The 14,404-nt window shown below is 37.9% G+C and overlaps 1 protein-coding gene across 3 annotated transcripts in view; it reads right to left on the bottom strand.

Moving 5' to 3' along the window:
* Positions 1–561: 561 nt before the first annotated feature.
* GABRB2 (gamma-aminobutyric acid type A receptor subunit beta2) overlaps positions 562–14,404 on the bottom strand; it is a 260,683-nt gene continuing 246,840 nt past the window's right edge. For all 3 annotated transcript variants that reach the window (XM_010345325.3, XM_074390679.1, XM_074390678.1), the window contains one exon: positions 562–2,813. In XM_010345325.3, coding sequence (XP_010343627.1) covers positions 2,466–2,813 — 348 coding nt within the window. In that variant the 3' untranslated portion in view covers positions 562–2,465. The remainder of the gene's footprint in view (positions 2,814–14,404) is intronic.

Below are 14,404 nucleotides of genomic sequence, written 5' to 3'. Positions count from 1 at the left end.
AGACATTAATCCCTGGTTATATGCTTTTGAGGCTCAAGCTGCAAAGATGCTTCTCTTCACTTTGTTCTTGATTGCTCTGTTGACTTCCTTTGACATCTAAAATTTTGTTATAATCATAAATGGCAATATCAAAGATTTTTATGGCTTGTACAGTGGTTGCACATAAGAGGCTCCTTCTACACTTGGGCTCTGAGTTGTCTATAGAAGAGCCTTTTCAGAATGGCATTTTGGAGTTGTTCCCCTGAGTTATCAATATGCTCCTTCCTGATGTTTTTTATTCAAACTTTACCCCCTGGTTACAAGGGGCAGGCACTTTACTTAGTGTGATGCCCCAAAATGATTGCCTAGGAGAAAGTATGTCCCTGAAGAAACATGAAGAATCTCTACTCCGAGCCTATGAGAAGAATCTTGGTCAGATTCTGCCCAAAGATTATACTTAGAGGTGTTCAAGATTACGTAACCAAAATATAAGAGCCAAGGTTTCCTACATTGGTGAAACAAAAATACCATCCCATTTTGGGGCAAATTCAGAAAGCTGAAGGATAAAGGTTGTTTTTCTTGGGCAGTTGGAATGCAAGGGCAATAGTACGCTATCATATTCAAAGCTGCTGAATCATAAAGGAAATAAGAAATCAAGAAAACATACATTATCCACAGGCAGATACTGGTTACTCTGCACAATTAGGGACGTTACTCTAAAAAGAAGAGATTTCTTTGTTTTTAAAATAGAAATAGCAAAGTCATCTTCCAAGAAAAAATTCAATCAAATTAAACTTGAAGGAAAACTTAGCAATTGCTCTTTTCTATAAGAAAAGCAATATATAAGCCTCATATTGATGGAAGTATGACATATTAGCTTATTCTCTTTCCTGTCCAACATATGAATGCATATGCGCAATTAGTATGGAAAGAAGCACAATGACATAATTTAAAAGCAGAAAAAAAAATCCATCATGTCTGCCTGCTTAACAGTTATATATTTTTCTGCAATATCAACTGAGGCTCATAACATTTATTATGTTAATGTGGCTTTATTGTTATTTTCCACGAGTTTTCATATTTTCCTTGATTAGGCAGATGACAATATATACAACCAAAGCACTCTTAAGAAAATCAAGCCCAAACTCAATGAACTCACAAATTAACTCTCCTTGTATTCATACTCCTTGAAGTATTATTTGCTGTGGAAAATAGAATCGCGAATTTCATTGCACATAAGAAAATATAGTTCACTCAATCTCTCCAAAGCCTTACTTTGCCAGTCTCCTAAAAATATAATTAGAATTTTGGAATCAAAAAAAGCTGGAGAGGACCACGAATTCTTTAAAGTGATGAACAAATCCTTCTCTTGAAATACCCTATTAAATTCAGAAGTAAAATTATAGGGACAAAAATTGCAGAGACAGCTGACATAGTCTGAGAAAAACAATCTGTTTGCTAGTTTGTGCTCTATATTTGTATATTTGAATGACTCTGAATCTAACCTGAATATCTAATACAATTCTCATTTCTCTAAGTTTTCTATTTCATGGCTATCTTTGATTAAACTATAAAAACTCTTTAGGTATGCTGTCAAAGCTTGTGATGTTGGAAAAACAGCCCCTCTTACTCGCCCTTTGCCACTAGACACAGTACGTATAGACCAGATGCTGTGTGGAGCTGATAAGGGTCATGCTTGCTTGCTTGATTTTTGTTACAGTGGTCATTTCTGATTCCCTACTCTGCTCTGTGTTGTTAACTCTTCCTTTAACCACCTAGGAAATAGCTTTTCAGCAAAAATTTCCTTGGCCACCATGCACGATAATGTTCAGAAGTCTCCTCCCTCTAAATGCCAAGATGAAGGACACCATAGCTGATTCTCTGTGCTCAAGCAAAGACACTGGCCAAATCAGTTTCCTGAGTCTCTGTCTTGATTCCCCTAGCCTGCTCTAATCACATGAGAATCTTTTAGAATCTAGTGGGAATAATCTTCCCATGACACCATTATCATTTTAATAAGACAGGCATAGATCATCTGCAAGTAACATGTTTGCATGGCATTACAGATAATGTTTCATAAGCACAATGCCATCTCAACAGCATGCCAACCTTAAAAAGGAAGATGGGGAGTATCCGGTTATGACCAAATGACTGACAATGCTATTGAGCCTTCTAAGAATATCTTCCAAATTATTCCCCTCTGAGTAGGCTGCATACTAAACAGACAACATGGAGCACTCAGGCTGTCTTGCCAGCATGTGTACAAATCACTTGCGTTTTAACTGGAAAACCACAAGGACCTTAGTGTATTCGTTACTTAGCAGAAGCAACCCAAATGGTATGAAATGGACCACAGGATAGGCCAGCAACTAAGGTATTTTAGCATCACTTTTGTCCTGGATTGATGTGTTTTCCAAGTCCTACATCAGGCTGTACAACTGGTTTGAGGAGGAATCTAGTCCTTGCTTCCAGTGGGAGGCCATGTTTTAGTTCACATAATAAAGCCAATAGACGATGTTGAAGAAGGAAAAAACCACTGGGAAGAATATGCGAGACCACCGATCTATGGCATTCACATCAGTCAAGTCAGGGATGGTGATTTTCAGTTGGGAGGCGCGTCTCCTCAGGCGACTTTTCTTTTGTGCCACATGTCGTTCCAGAGCATTTCGGCCAAAACTATGCCTGGGCAACCCGGCTTTCCGATATTGGATGCTGGAGGCATCATAGGCTAGCATTGTGCTCCTGGGGTCTCCAAGTCCCATCACAGCCTCAGATGTGGCCATTTCATTTTTTATCTCGAGAGTGCTCAGTAAGATGTTCTCATGGGGGTCCATCTGCAAGGGAGACGAATCAAAAAGTCAGAACAATGAAGCTTTACAGGTGCTTACTAGGCAAGGCACTATGAACAGCACTTAAGGGATTTATAACAGTGGTAAAGAGAACTACCTTTGCAATTACATAACCAGAGTCTGAATTGAGACTCTACCTCTAAGGCAATTTGAGGTTCAGTTTCCCATTTATTAAATGATATAATAATGCAACCCTAGAGGATTGCTGTAATGATGTAATTACATAATAGACTGTTGCTAGTATCATTTTCATTAGTTCTATTTAGGCATGCAGAGAAATTGAAGGCACGGCACCCTTTTGAAGAATTTATAGTCTTGATATGAACACATAAAAATTAAACTGTGCTAGGCATGGAACAGTGTTAGGACATTAATTACTGAATTGTGCTCACAATGGTAGCCTAATTATAGATGAATTCATAACAAAACTAGAACTAAAAATAGTGGGTAACTATCAAGTACTTGCCCATTTATTTCAGGCATTTTTTGGGTACAATTTCATCTAATTGATGTTTCTTAAAATCTCCAGTTATGAGATGTCACCTTAAATTTGCAATGTCAATATAAATAGGATAAAGAAATAGTGTTGAAGAATACAAATGCAGGACACATGTGACTTGCCAAAGTAACCACAGTATTCAGAATAAGGTGGAATTCAAAAACAGGAACCTAACAGCCAGATCCACTGTTGTTGGGGAGGAATGAGGAGAGGAAAGGAAAGAAGGTAGGATTAGGGAGGAAGCAACCAGCCTGCAGCTGACTGTGCCCAATTGGATTCTGGGCCTCAGGAGTACAATTAGTTGGCTATGCAGATAGTCAAATCATCTCTCTTGGATAATTTCTTCTTACAAAGCTAAAAGCAAAGGATAAATAGATATCATGACTCCCAAACATTAAATTATTACATAATGTTCTTTCTTGTGTTAAGGAGGGAAGATTTGTATGTCTTATTTTAAAGAGGCCTCAACTGCTGCAGATAATAAAACCTAGATGGAACAAGTTTCTATTAATAAGAAAGCATATTTATTTTGGTGTAGAATCAAGATATAACAATTACCAGTAAAATTTCTGAAATTATAAGGAAAAAATAGTCAATGATAGGCTCTGTTGATATATGGAAACAAGGCATATAACCAAACATTTAATTGGAAGAAACAATGCTCTGAGCTTCATGAATTATGCAAAAGGCAAAAAAGAATGCTGCTAAGATTATATATTAACAATTAAGTTTCAACTGTGGTTTAATGTTCATGTATTATAAATTCAAATCTAAAATCTTTTGAGGAATAGAAACTATAAAATATGCTGGGACATAATAATTGACCAATTAATCTCTGCCTACTGATCAGACATTCTGCGTGTTTGCTTTATGGTGTAATTGTGCTTAGAGGAAATAAAATACTAAACCAATACATTATTAAAATTATTTGTAAAAGTTATGATTTGGAAACAAAATTAAATAAATGTTATAAAAGATCTACCAAGGAAGGACCAGGTAATGGCTTTAAGTGGGGCTCCCTTGACCTAGAAAAGCAAAGAACACTTAAAGGTTTCTTTTAAGAACCAGTGCTTTGCAGCAACTGTTTCATTGAATGCTCACAACATTTCTTGGAAATGGCATTTATTTCCCCAATGTTATAGGTGAGGGCCTTCACCAAATTTCTCAAAGCCCCATAGTTACTACGTGTGGAGCTGGAATTCAAACCTTGGCCATTGGAATACAAATGCTGGGAGTGGGGAATCCTCTCTAACACTTACAGAAAGTAAACCTGTTGGAAATGGAACACCTATCCTTCACTGCTATTTCAACAGTATGCTTGTTTTCTGTTCTTCTCTGGGTTGTTAACTGTTCCTTTAGTTACCTAGAAAATAATTCAATTTGCAAAATTTCTTTGGGCACAATGTTGTTCATTAGTTTCCCTTCTTTAACCACCAGGGTATTTGTTTTTCTATTGAGCAATTACAGTAAGAAGAGTTATGAGTTGATACCAGAACTGGCTGAGTTCAAACTATAAAATAGAAATAACAATCATAATAAAAACTGCTGGCAGCAATGGATTACTACCAAGGGAAACTTGCTTAAAGCTTAAAACAATTTATTTTTGAGTAATTTATTTAATTTTAGTGGGTTTCTGTTTCATTATCCAAATTCAAGGATTAAATTAGGTAATTCATAAAGTTCTATCAGTTACTGCTTTTTCATTCATAAATTTAAAAAATTGAACAACAATGTGTATTTGGCACTGTGCCAAGTATCACAGATACAGTGGTGAGAAAGACAGAATTGCTGCTGCATCCTAGTGGGAATAACGGTTTCCAGAAAGAATACTGGGGTTGGAGTCAGAGTCAGAAGGATCTAGTTCTGGCTCTTCTATTTGTTATTTTTGATCTGGAAAAATTACCTAATTCTTTGAATCTAGGTTTCTTCTGCGGACTAAGGGTAGGATTTGGGAAGACAACCTGCAATAAAATATGCGAAGAAAAACTTGGAAAACTCAAGTGCCAGGCAAAGGTGATTATTATGACATGCTATGGATGAAAGTTATTTACTTATTTACTTCCTGGTTCCATTGACATGGCCCAAAACAACAAATAATTATACCTGAAAGAAAATTAAGTATGTTGCCCTTGTGGTGTATAGATATGAGATGATGTAGGTAAAAATCATCTCAGCCTTACTGGAGCTCTTGCAAGCTAAAGTGAGAGGGTGGTGGGATGGGGAAGGTGAGGTGTATTGAACACCTGTATCAATTTATGAAGTGTTGCTGCTCCTCAGTGTCTCTTATATCATTAGAATATTTCAACCTTTCAACATAATTGCTTTTTTTTATTATTATACTTTAAGTTCTGGGATATATGTTCAGAATGTGCAGGTTTGCTACATAGATATAAATGTGCCATGGTGGCTTGCTGCACCCATCAATCCATCATCTACATTAGGTATTTCTCCTAATGCTATCCCTCCCCTAGACCTCCACACCACCCTGCTATCCCTTCCCTAGTCCCTCAGCCCCTGACAGGTCCCAGTGTATGATGTTCCCCTCCCTGTGTCCATGTGTTGTCATTGTTCAACTCCCACTTATGAGTGAGAACAGGCAGTGTTTGATTTTCTGTTCCTGTGTTAGTCTGCTGAGACTGATGGTTTCCAGCTTCATCCACGTCCCTGCAAAGGACATGAACTCATCCTTTTTTAAGGCTGCATAGTATTCCATGGTATATATGTGCCACATTTTCTTTATCCAGTCTATCATTGATGGGCATTTGGGTTGGTTCTAAGTCTTTGCTATTGTGAATAGTGCTGCAGTAAGCATACATGTGCGTGTGTCTTTATAGTCGAATGATTTATAATCCTTTGGGTATATACCCAGTAATGGGATTTCTGGGTCAAATGGTATTTCTGGTTCTAGATCCTTGAGGAATCTCCACGCTGTCTTCCACAATGGCTGAACTAATTTACACTCCCACCAACAGTGTAAAAGTGTTTTTATTTCTCCACATTCTCTCCAGCATCTCGTTTCCTGACTTTTTAATGATTGCCATTCTAACTGGCAGGAGATGGTATCTCATTGTGGTTTTAATTTGCATTTCTCTAATGACCAGAGATGATGAGAATTTTTTCATGTTTTTTGGTCACATAAATGTCTTCTTCTGAGAAGTATCTATTCAAATCTTTCACCCACTTTTTGATAGGGTTGCTTTTTTCTTGTAAATTAAAGTTCCTTGTAGATTCTGGATATTAGCCCTTGGTCAGATGGATAGATTGCAAAAATTTTCTCCCATTCTGTATGTTGCCTGTTCACTCTGATGACAGTTTCTTTTGGTGTACAGAAGCTCTTAAGTTTAATTAGACCCCATTTGTCAATTTTGGCTTTTGTTGCCATTGCTTTTGGTGTTTTAGTCATGAAGTCTTTGCCCGTGCCCATATCATTTACTTTATTTCTGTCTTCCCCACCATACTACACTTCTTAATGAAGAGAGACACAAAATTTTTCTCACTCATTATTGCATCATCAAACATCTGGCATGGCACCTGGCACATAGCAGATGCTCAATAAGTAAATATTTAATTAATGGAATTAATTTTGCAAACTCTTAGTAACTCACTTCGCCTCTTTGTGAGTCATCAATAAGATGGATTTAACTTTGCAACACCAGCCTAAAGACTGGAACTTCTGAGACCACCTTTTGAGTTCCTTCCCTGCTCTAAGGCTTCTGCCTTTCTTTATACAGGTCTCTTGCTAGAGCAGCATGCCCAAGTACCCAAGATCTGTAAGCTGTATTTCCCACAGTGCTACTTCCATATCAGGTGTCCCTTTTTCACCCTAGAGAAGGGCGCTTGGTGAGTACAGCTAGAAGCCAGAACTAACCATTTTACATATTGAAATATTTCAGTTGTCCCAGAATCCCTGTGGGACAGGCACTGATCTCATGTTTGGAAAACAAGACACAGAGAGGTTAAGAAACTTAATACAAGTTTGCATACTGACTAGGTGACAGAGCAAGAACGCAAATCAGCTATTTTTATACTTTTTTATGCTGAGGCATAGCAGCCACCCAGATAATCCCCGCAGCATTCCATGGCTCATAAAAGATGGCACTCTAGTTGACTGCTAGGGGCAGTCAACTAGAAGGGCATGGAAGGCTTGCAAAAGTTTCCTTAATGAGGGGTGGATAAGAGTGTCTAGAGTTAAATATGTCACTGAATTTCTGAGTTCTGATAACTGCAGCACTTGCAAGTAAAGAGAATAGGCATCTGTACTTCGCCTGCTCATCAAACACCACTCACTCCCCTTTCTGTTTGGGAAATCACCACTTCCCCATTTTCAGTTTTTGTGTCTCTGTTGTGGGTGTAAGCCCATCAGAGCCATTCTGACACCATATTGGCTCAGTGGTGGGTACATGACCTTTTCTGAGCCAATTGGCATGCCGTGAGCCTTCAGATCAGAATACCAGAGTAAAGACTCTCAAATACTCTCCTTAGATCTGCACCTAGAAGTGAGTGGCCCCAGATCAACAGAATCTGATGAGATGGTTCAACTGTAAGAGGAGATCCCAATTTGGAAAGAAGCCAACACTAAAATAAAGAATCTATTACCTAATGGTGCCTTGTGTGTGTATCTGGACATACCTGACTTGCTGATACTAAGCAAGGTAGTATATTACCTTCCTTCTTTCCCCTTTCCCTTCCTCTTTTCCTCTCTCCCTCTTCTTCTTCTTCCTCTTCGTTCTTATTCCTCTTTCTCACCTGCTCCATTCTCTCTTTCTTAAGCCAGTATTACTTAAGTTTTCTGTTATTTGAGTTCCAAAAAATCGTGATATAATTCATCTCATTTAAAGATCTCAACAACTTTATAAGACAGTATAGCCAGAGCAGGACAGAAATTAGAGGCCTTTAATTTATAATAAAAATTTGCAAAACTCAAAGTTTATTATAACTGGGAAAATCTAGTGATAAATTTTGTATATGTGATATATATATATATATATATATATATATATATATATATATATATTACACACAGTACCATCTTCAGTATGCAGAATAGAATAGAATTGGGTATCAATATTTCAGGTTGGCACCTAGAACACATAGCTGCTGCTAAATTTTAGTGGCTGACTGCTAAACTGGCTTCATTTCCCTTTCTTTCCCTTTTCTTGTTTATTGTTCTTCTTTTCACTTCAAAAGGTGTGAGCTGTGTTGGGAGCAAAATTACAAGGTCATGAGCAAAGTTATAGGAGATTGACAGGGCCTTTTACATGTGTTTTAAAGGGTAAAAGTGGAAAGCCTGCAGGTAAACTACCCATAATTTATTGAATTTTAATATCTTTTACTGTCTATATAAAAGAAAAAATGACTTTATGAATCTGGATGTTAAATTCAATAGCAATTATCATTCCTTTTTCCCCTTTGAAATATCTGTTTTCATAAGGTACTTTTTAATTTTTTTTTTTTTGGAAGCCTACTACACCATAGCAGAACAACAGCAAGACAGGATAGATTCCTATTTGACAGGGCAGGAAACTGATGCTCAGAAAAATAAACGAAATTACCTAAAATCTTGCAACAAATAAGTCACAGAACAGTGTAACAATTCTGGGTTGTTGATGTTTATCTTAATGCAATAATATTCCATGCTGCCTCTGGGCTATCTTAAAATCAACCAGGGAAGCCTGACTCAAGTAGTGGTTGGGTGAGTGACAGTCTATTTCAGTGGTTCCCAAGCTTGAATGCATATCAGAATACTCTGGTGGCCTCGTTAAAACATGTCAGGTTTCCACTCCCAGGATTCCCAAGTCAGTAAATCTGGAATGAATCTTAGTAATTTGCATTTCTAACAAGTTCTCAAGTGATGCTGGGATGCTGGCTTGGTGTCCACACTTGGAAAACTGCTAGTCTATTGGACAGGACGGCTTCAAATAAAGGAGCAGCAGAAGCCAGAGAAGTAATACCCAAGCTGGAGACTGACCACAGTCCACACCGCCAGGCTGAAAAGCAGCTTTTATAGACAGAGAACAACATATGTAGCTTCCATTTATTGAGTACTTACTGGAGGCAGGCATTGTATTAAAGGTTCTACACAACTATCCTATTTAATGTTGATCTTGACAACCCTATAAACAGGATGATTAAGACTCCAATTCTAAAAACAAGGAGATTGAAAATTAGGGATAGTTAACAATTTGCCCAGAGTTGCACAGTAAGTAATAGAACTGGCATTTAACCTGTTTGTTCCAAGGTTACTGCTCCCAATTACCAAACTAGATGACTGCATTCTCAAGACTTTCCTCTATTACGAGTTCGGTCTTGGTGTGCCTTCTCTGTACCAGGCTATATTTAGGGGACATAGTTTTAGCAAGTGGAGGGCATAGTAATTGTCACATGAATTTAGCTAATCCTTAAAATCGAGTTTCCACACCAACCCTTTTAGATTTGCCCAGATGGATTTCCTAATTATCATTCTCTTCACTTGAGCAGTGGAGACGTAAGAGAAACCACTAAACTTTTTTTATTTTTTGATTAGGACATTAATGAGAGACAATTTCCCTTTAACCAATCAGAATTACCATGTGACAATCTCTGTTGCCCTGGAAAACACAGAAAAATATTTATCAAATTTTTCTGTCTTGGCATTTTTGCCTATTCAAGGGACCATGAGAATTTTGTTGATAGTAGTTGAAACAAGAGAGAGGAGGAAGAAAAAGCAAATGAAGGGAGGGGAAGAAGGGGTAGACTGGCAAACTGTTGTTCTCTGCAAATAAATTGCCTTTGCAAGGAGCTATGCTGCAGGACTCGATTCAGTACAAGAGTCTCTACTATTTGCTTTCTAGTCTGGCTTTAACTCCCAAGTGCATTCCTGACAAGGTTTTTTGGAGAGGCTTTATTAAGCATGCCAATGCCAACAAAGAAGTCTCCTGCTTCCCATTCAACTATCTAAAGAACAAAGCAGGAGGCATCACACTACCGGACTTCAAACTATACTACAAGGCTACAGTAATCAAAACAGCATGGTACTGGTACCAAAACAGAGATATAGACCAATGGAACAGAACAGAGGCCTCAGAGGAAATACAACATAACCACAACCATCTGATCTTCGACAAACCTGACAAAAACAAGCAATGGGGAAAGGACTCCCTGTTTAATAAATGGTGTTGGGAAAACTGGCTAGCCATGTGCAGAAAGCAGAAACTGGACACCTTCCTGACACCTTACACCAAAATTAACTCCAGATGGATTAAAGACTTAAACATCAGACCTAACACCATAAAAACCCTAGAAGAAAATCTAGGCAAAACCATTCAGGACATAGGTGTAGGCAAGGACTCCATGACCAAAACGCCAAAAGCAAGGGCAACAAAAGCCAAAATAGACAAATGGGACCTAATAAAACTCCACAGCTTCTGCATGGCAAAAGAAACAGTCAGTAGAGTGAATCGGCAACCAACAGAATGGGAAAAAATTTTTGCAGTCTACCCATCTGACAAGGGGCTGATATCCAGAATTTACAAAGAACTAAAGCAGATCTACAAGAAAAAAACAAACAAGCCCATTCAAAAATGGGCGAAGGAAATGAACAGATACTTTACAAAAGAAGACATACAGGAGGTCAACAAACATATGAAAAAATGCTCATCATCACTGATCATCAGAGAAATGCAAATCAAAACCACATTGAGATACCATCTCACACCAGTTAGAATGGCGATCATTAAAAAATCGGGAAACAACAGATGCTGGAGAGGATATGGAGAAATAGGAACACTTTTACACTGTTGGTGGGAATGTAAATTAATTCAACCGTTGTGGAAGACAGTGTGGCGATTCCTCAAGGACCTAAAAATAGAAATCCCATTTGACCCAGCAATCCCATTACTGGGTATATATCCAAAGGATTATAAATCATTCTACTATAAGGACACGTGCACACGGATGTTCATTGCAGCACTGTTTACAATAGCAAAGACCTGGAACTAACCCAAATGCCCAACGATGATAGACTGGATAGGGAAAATGTGGTACGTATACACCATGGAATATTACACAGCCATCAAAAACGATGAGTTCACGTCCTTTGTAGGGACATGGATGAACCTGGAAACCATCATTCTCAGCAATCTGACACAAGAGCAGAAAATCAAACACCGTATATTCTCACTCATAGGTGGGTGTTGAACAATGAGAACACATGGACACAGGGAGGGGAACACTACACACTGGGGTCCGTTGGGGGGAAATGGGGGAGGGGAGGTGGGAAGAGATAGCATGGGGAGAAATGACAGATACAGGTGAGGGGACGGAAGACAGCAAACCACACTGCCATGTGTGTACCTATGCAACAATCTTGCATGTTCTTCACATGTACCCCAAAACCTAAAATGCAATTAAAAAAAAATAATAAAAATAAAAATAAAATAAAATTAAAAAAAAAAAAAGCATGCCAATGCCAACAAAGAAGTCTCCTGCTTCCCATTCAACTATCTACACTGGAAATCATGCTTTATCCGGAGTTATTGTGCTTATCAATCAAGAATCAAATGCGGAAATTTTGAAAAACAAACTGATTTATTTGCACTAACATTCCAGGGCCTTCTCCAAATGATCCTCTGTGAATGAGGGTATTACATATATCAGCTGAATCAGCTGTTGTGTTGGTTAGAAAAATGGGCTTCCCTGCTGACTTGAATTATTTTCCAGACTGACCCATGTAATGATGGTTCTAACAACCATCATGTTAAATGTTTTGGATTAAGAAGTTTTCTTTCCCTCTTGTGTCTATGCTTGGTTAACAAGAGTTACATTTTGCTTAAAATATATTGTATTAAACCCTGAAGGGTGGGCCTTATTCTTGTATAATACTCAGTTAATTCCAATTTTGGTTTAGGCTTGCTGCTTCTCTTCCTGCAACTTTCTTCTTGGTAATAATATCCTCTGGAGACACGTCCTTGTGATAGTCTATAGTCATATATAGAAAAACAACTCAAATCCCTCAATAACCTAACAACATCACATGCTTACCTTGTGAAAGGGAAATGAGACTATCTGAAATCCAAGTTCACCAGTCATATTATCAAGAGAAGAGTGATAAATTGGAAAAATCCAAGAAATCCTAACTGTGAAATTTCTAATCACTGTGACTTGTGTGTCGGTCTTCCATGAAATGGCACTGTGACCCGAGTGACTTGAAATGCTTAGGCAATGGACTGCCTGGGAATAGCCAAAGCACACTTTCCAAAAGAACAGCACTCTAAGACTACCTGCCATGCACTTACTGTTTTAAGAGGTCAAAGAAAGTTCACTCAATGGGAATTTGAAATGGAAATTCTATGAGAGAAAGGGAAGGTCAACAGCTTTGACTCTCCAATCTCTCTGCCGAAGAAAATGGAGGATCAGCAACAAAACTTGGGAGTTCAAAACTGGAAAGTAAACAGGAAATACTGCTAAAATACCCGGTTTCATGAGAGTAGCCAAGTTCCTGCAGTGAACTGGACTACAACACAAAAGCCCTTCTGAAGGACATTGAAACTCCAAACTTTAAATATTATGATGGCCAAAATCACATTTTAGTTTAAGGGTTTAGCCCACGGGCTGCTGCATCAAATTCCTTTTTGATTTTATTTATTTAAAACTTGCCTTCCAGTTTCATTTAATGTACAATTACTAACTGCCTTTAAAACTTGTATGGTATGAAGGAGGAATGAAGGTTAAGAAAAATTTGTCTGGTAAAAAAATCCTGTAGTCTTGTAGCCTCCTTGCTGTGATCTTGATCCAGCGCTAGTATTTCTTTTCCCCACTGTGTAGGCCTTGCTGTGGCAACTTCTATAGTAACCCTTTGCATTAGAAATTCTTCAGGAGCCTGCCTAATTTTTTGTGGCTTGGTGTCTTCCATTCCTCTTGCTCTCACCCCATCAAATTCATTTCTCTTGGAAAATGGTCCCTTTCTACATATGTGTTAATTTATGTGGAATTCATCAAGAATGGCAAATAAACTACAGATCACTGATTTTTTTTTAAAAGATTAATATTGAGGAGCCAGGTACAGTGGCTCATGCCTATAATCCCAGTACTTTAGGAGGTTGAGGTGGGTGGATCACGAGGTCGGAAGTTCGAGACCAGCCTGGCCAACGTAGTGAAACCCCATCTTTAAAAAATTAAATAAATAAATAAATAAATAAATAGAGAAAAAAGAATATTCAGATTGAGATAGAAGGATTAATGTTAAATTTTGGGGAGATAAGAATATATTCAAATTGTTACATTTAATATTAAAGCACATTTAATAAAGTGAATGATAAATTGAATAATTTCTTTTAGAAGGCTAGAATTATTTCTGGGTGCTTCTTATTACAAAGTAGCTGCTACTAGCTTCAATTAAGGTTGAAAGTAGGCATTTATCTTCATTGCATGGGGAAAAAGATTGGGATCAGACTGTAAACATCTGAAGAAGGAAAAAGGAAAGAAAATCATATGACATATCAATTTTAATAGACATTCCTTTCATTCAAAGAATGCACTGGCTTCAAATTATCAGGAACCCTCAGGAAGTGCAGAATGAAGCTAGGTTTTGCAATGAGCTTACATAAGCCTCAAATCCTATTTTTGACAAGTTTCAGGGAGGTATGTATGAGAATCTGCCTACCCAATCCTGATAACTCAAAGACGTTTTAATACCTAGGAGCTTATATCCTGACAGGTGAAGGCTTGCTCTAGTTTAATTTTCATCTAGCTTATTAACTCAACAATATCCCAACCTGGAGAAAGACAATTGGTCTAACCTTTTCATTGGCTTGTTCACACAACTCAAAAGCATTATGGATGATGACTTGCTAAAGACTTTTGTACACATCATCTAACTAGTAATTCATAGTATCCAAATCCATTTTTAAATAACACCACATAGGACATTTGTTTTGGTTTCTTTCCACAAGACTGGAGACATTCCAGTCAGTCAACCATTTCTAAAGCGCAGGAGTAAAGGCAGTGGGGAGAGCCAACGATTAGGAGACAAGGAGCTACGTTTTTTCCCCTGGGATTATACATATTGTCAAGGATGGTGACAGTGCACATCACCAAGAGG

The sequence above is a fragment of the Saimiri boliviensis genome, chromosome 20 (assembly GCF_048565385.1).
Source record: "Saimiri boliviensis isolate mSaiBol1 chromosome 20, mSaiBol1.pri, whole genome shotgun sequence".
NCBI classification, from domain to species: domain Eukaryota; kingdom Metazoa; phylum Chordata; class Mammalia; order Primates; family Cebidae; genus Saimiri; species Saimiri boliviensis.
This window is presented reverse-complemented; position numbering and strand designations above follow the sequence as displayed.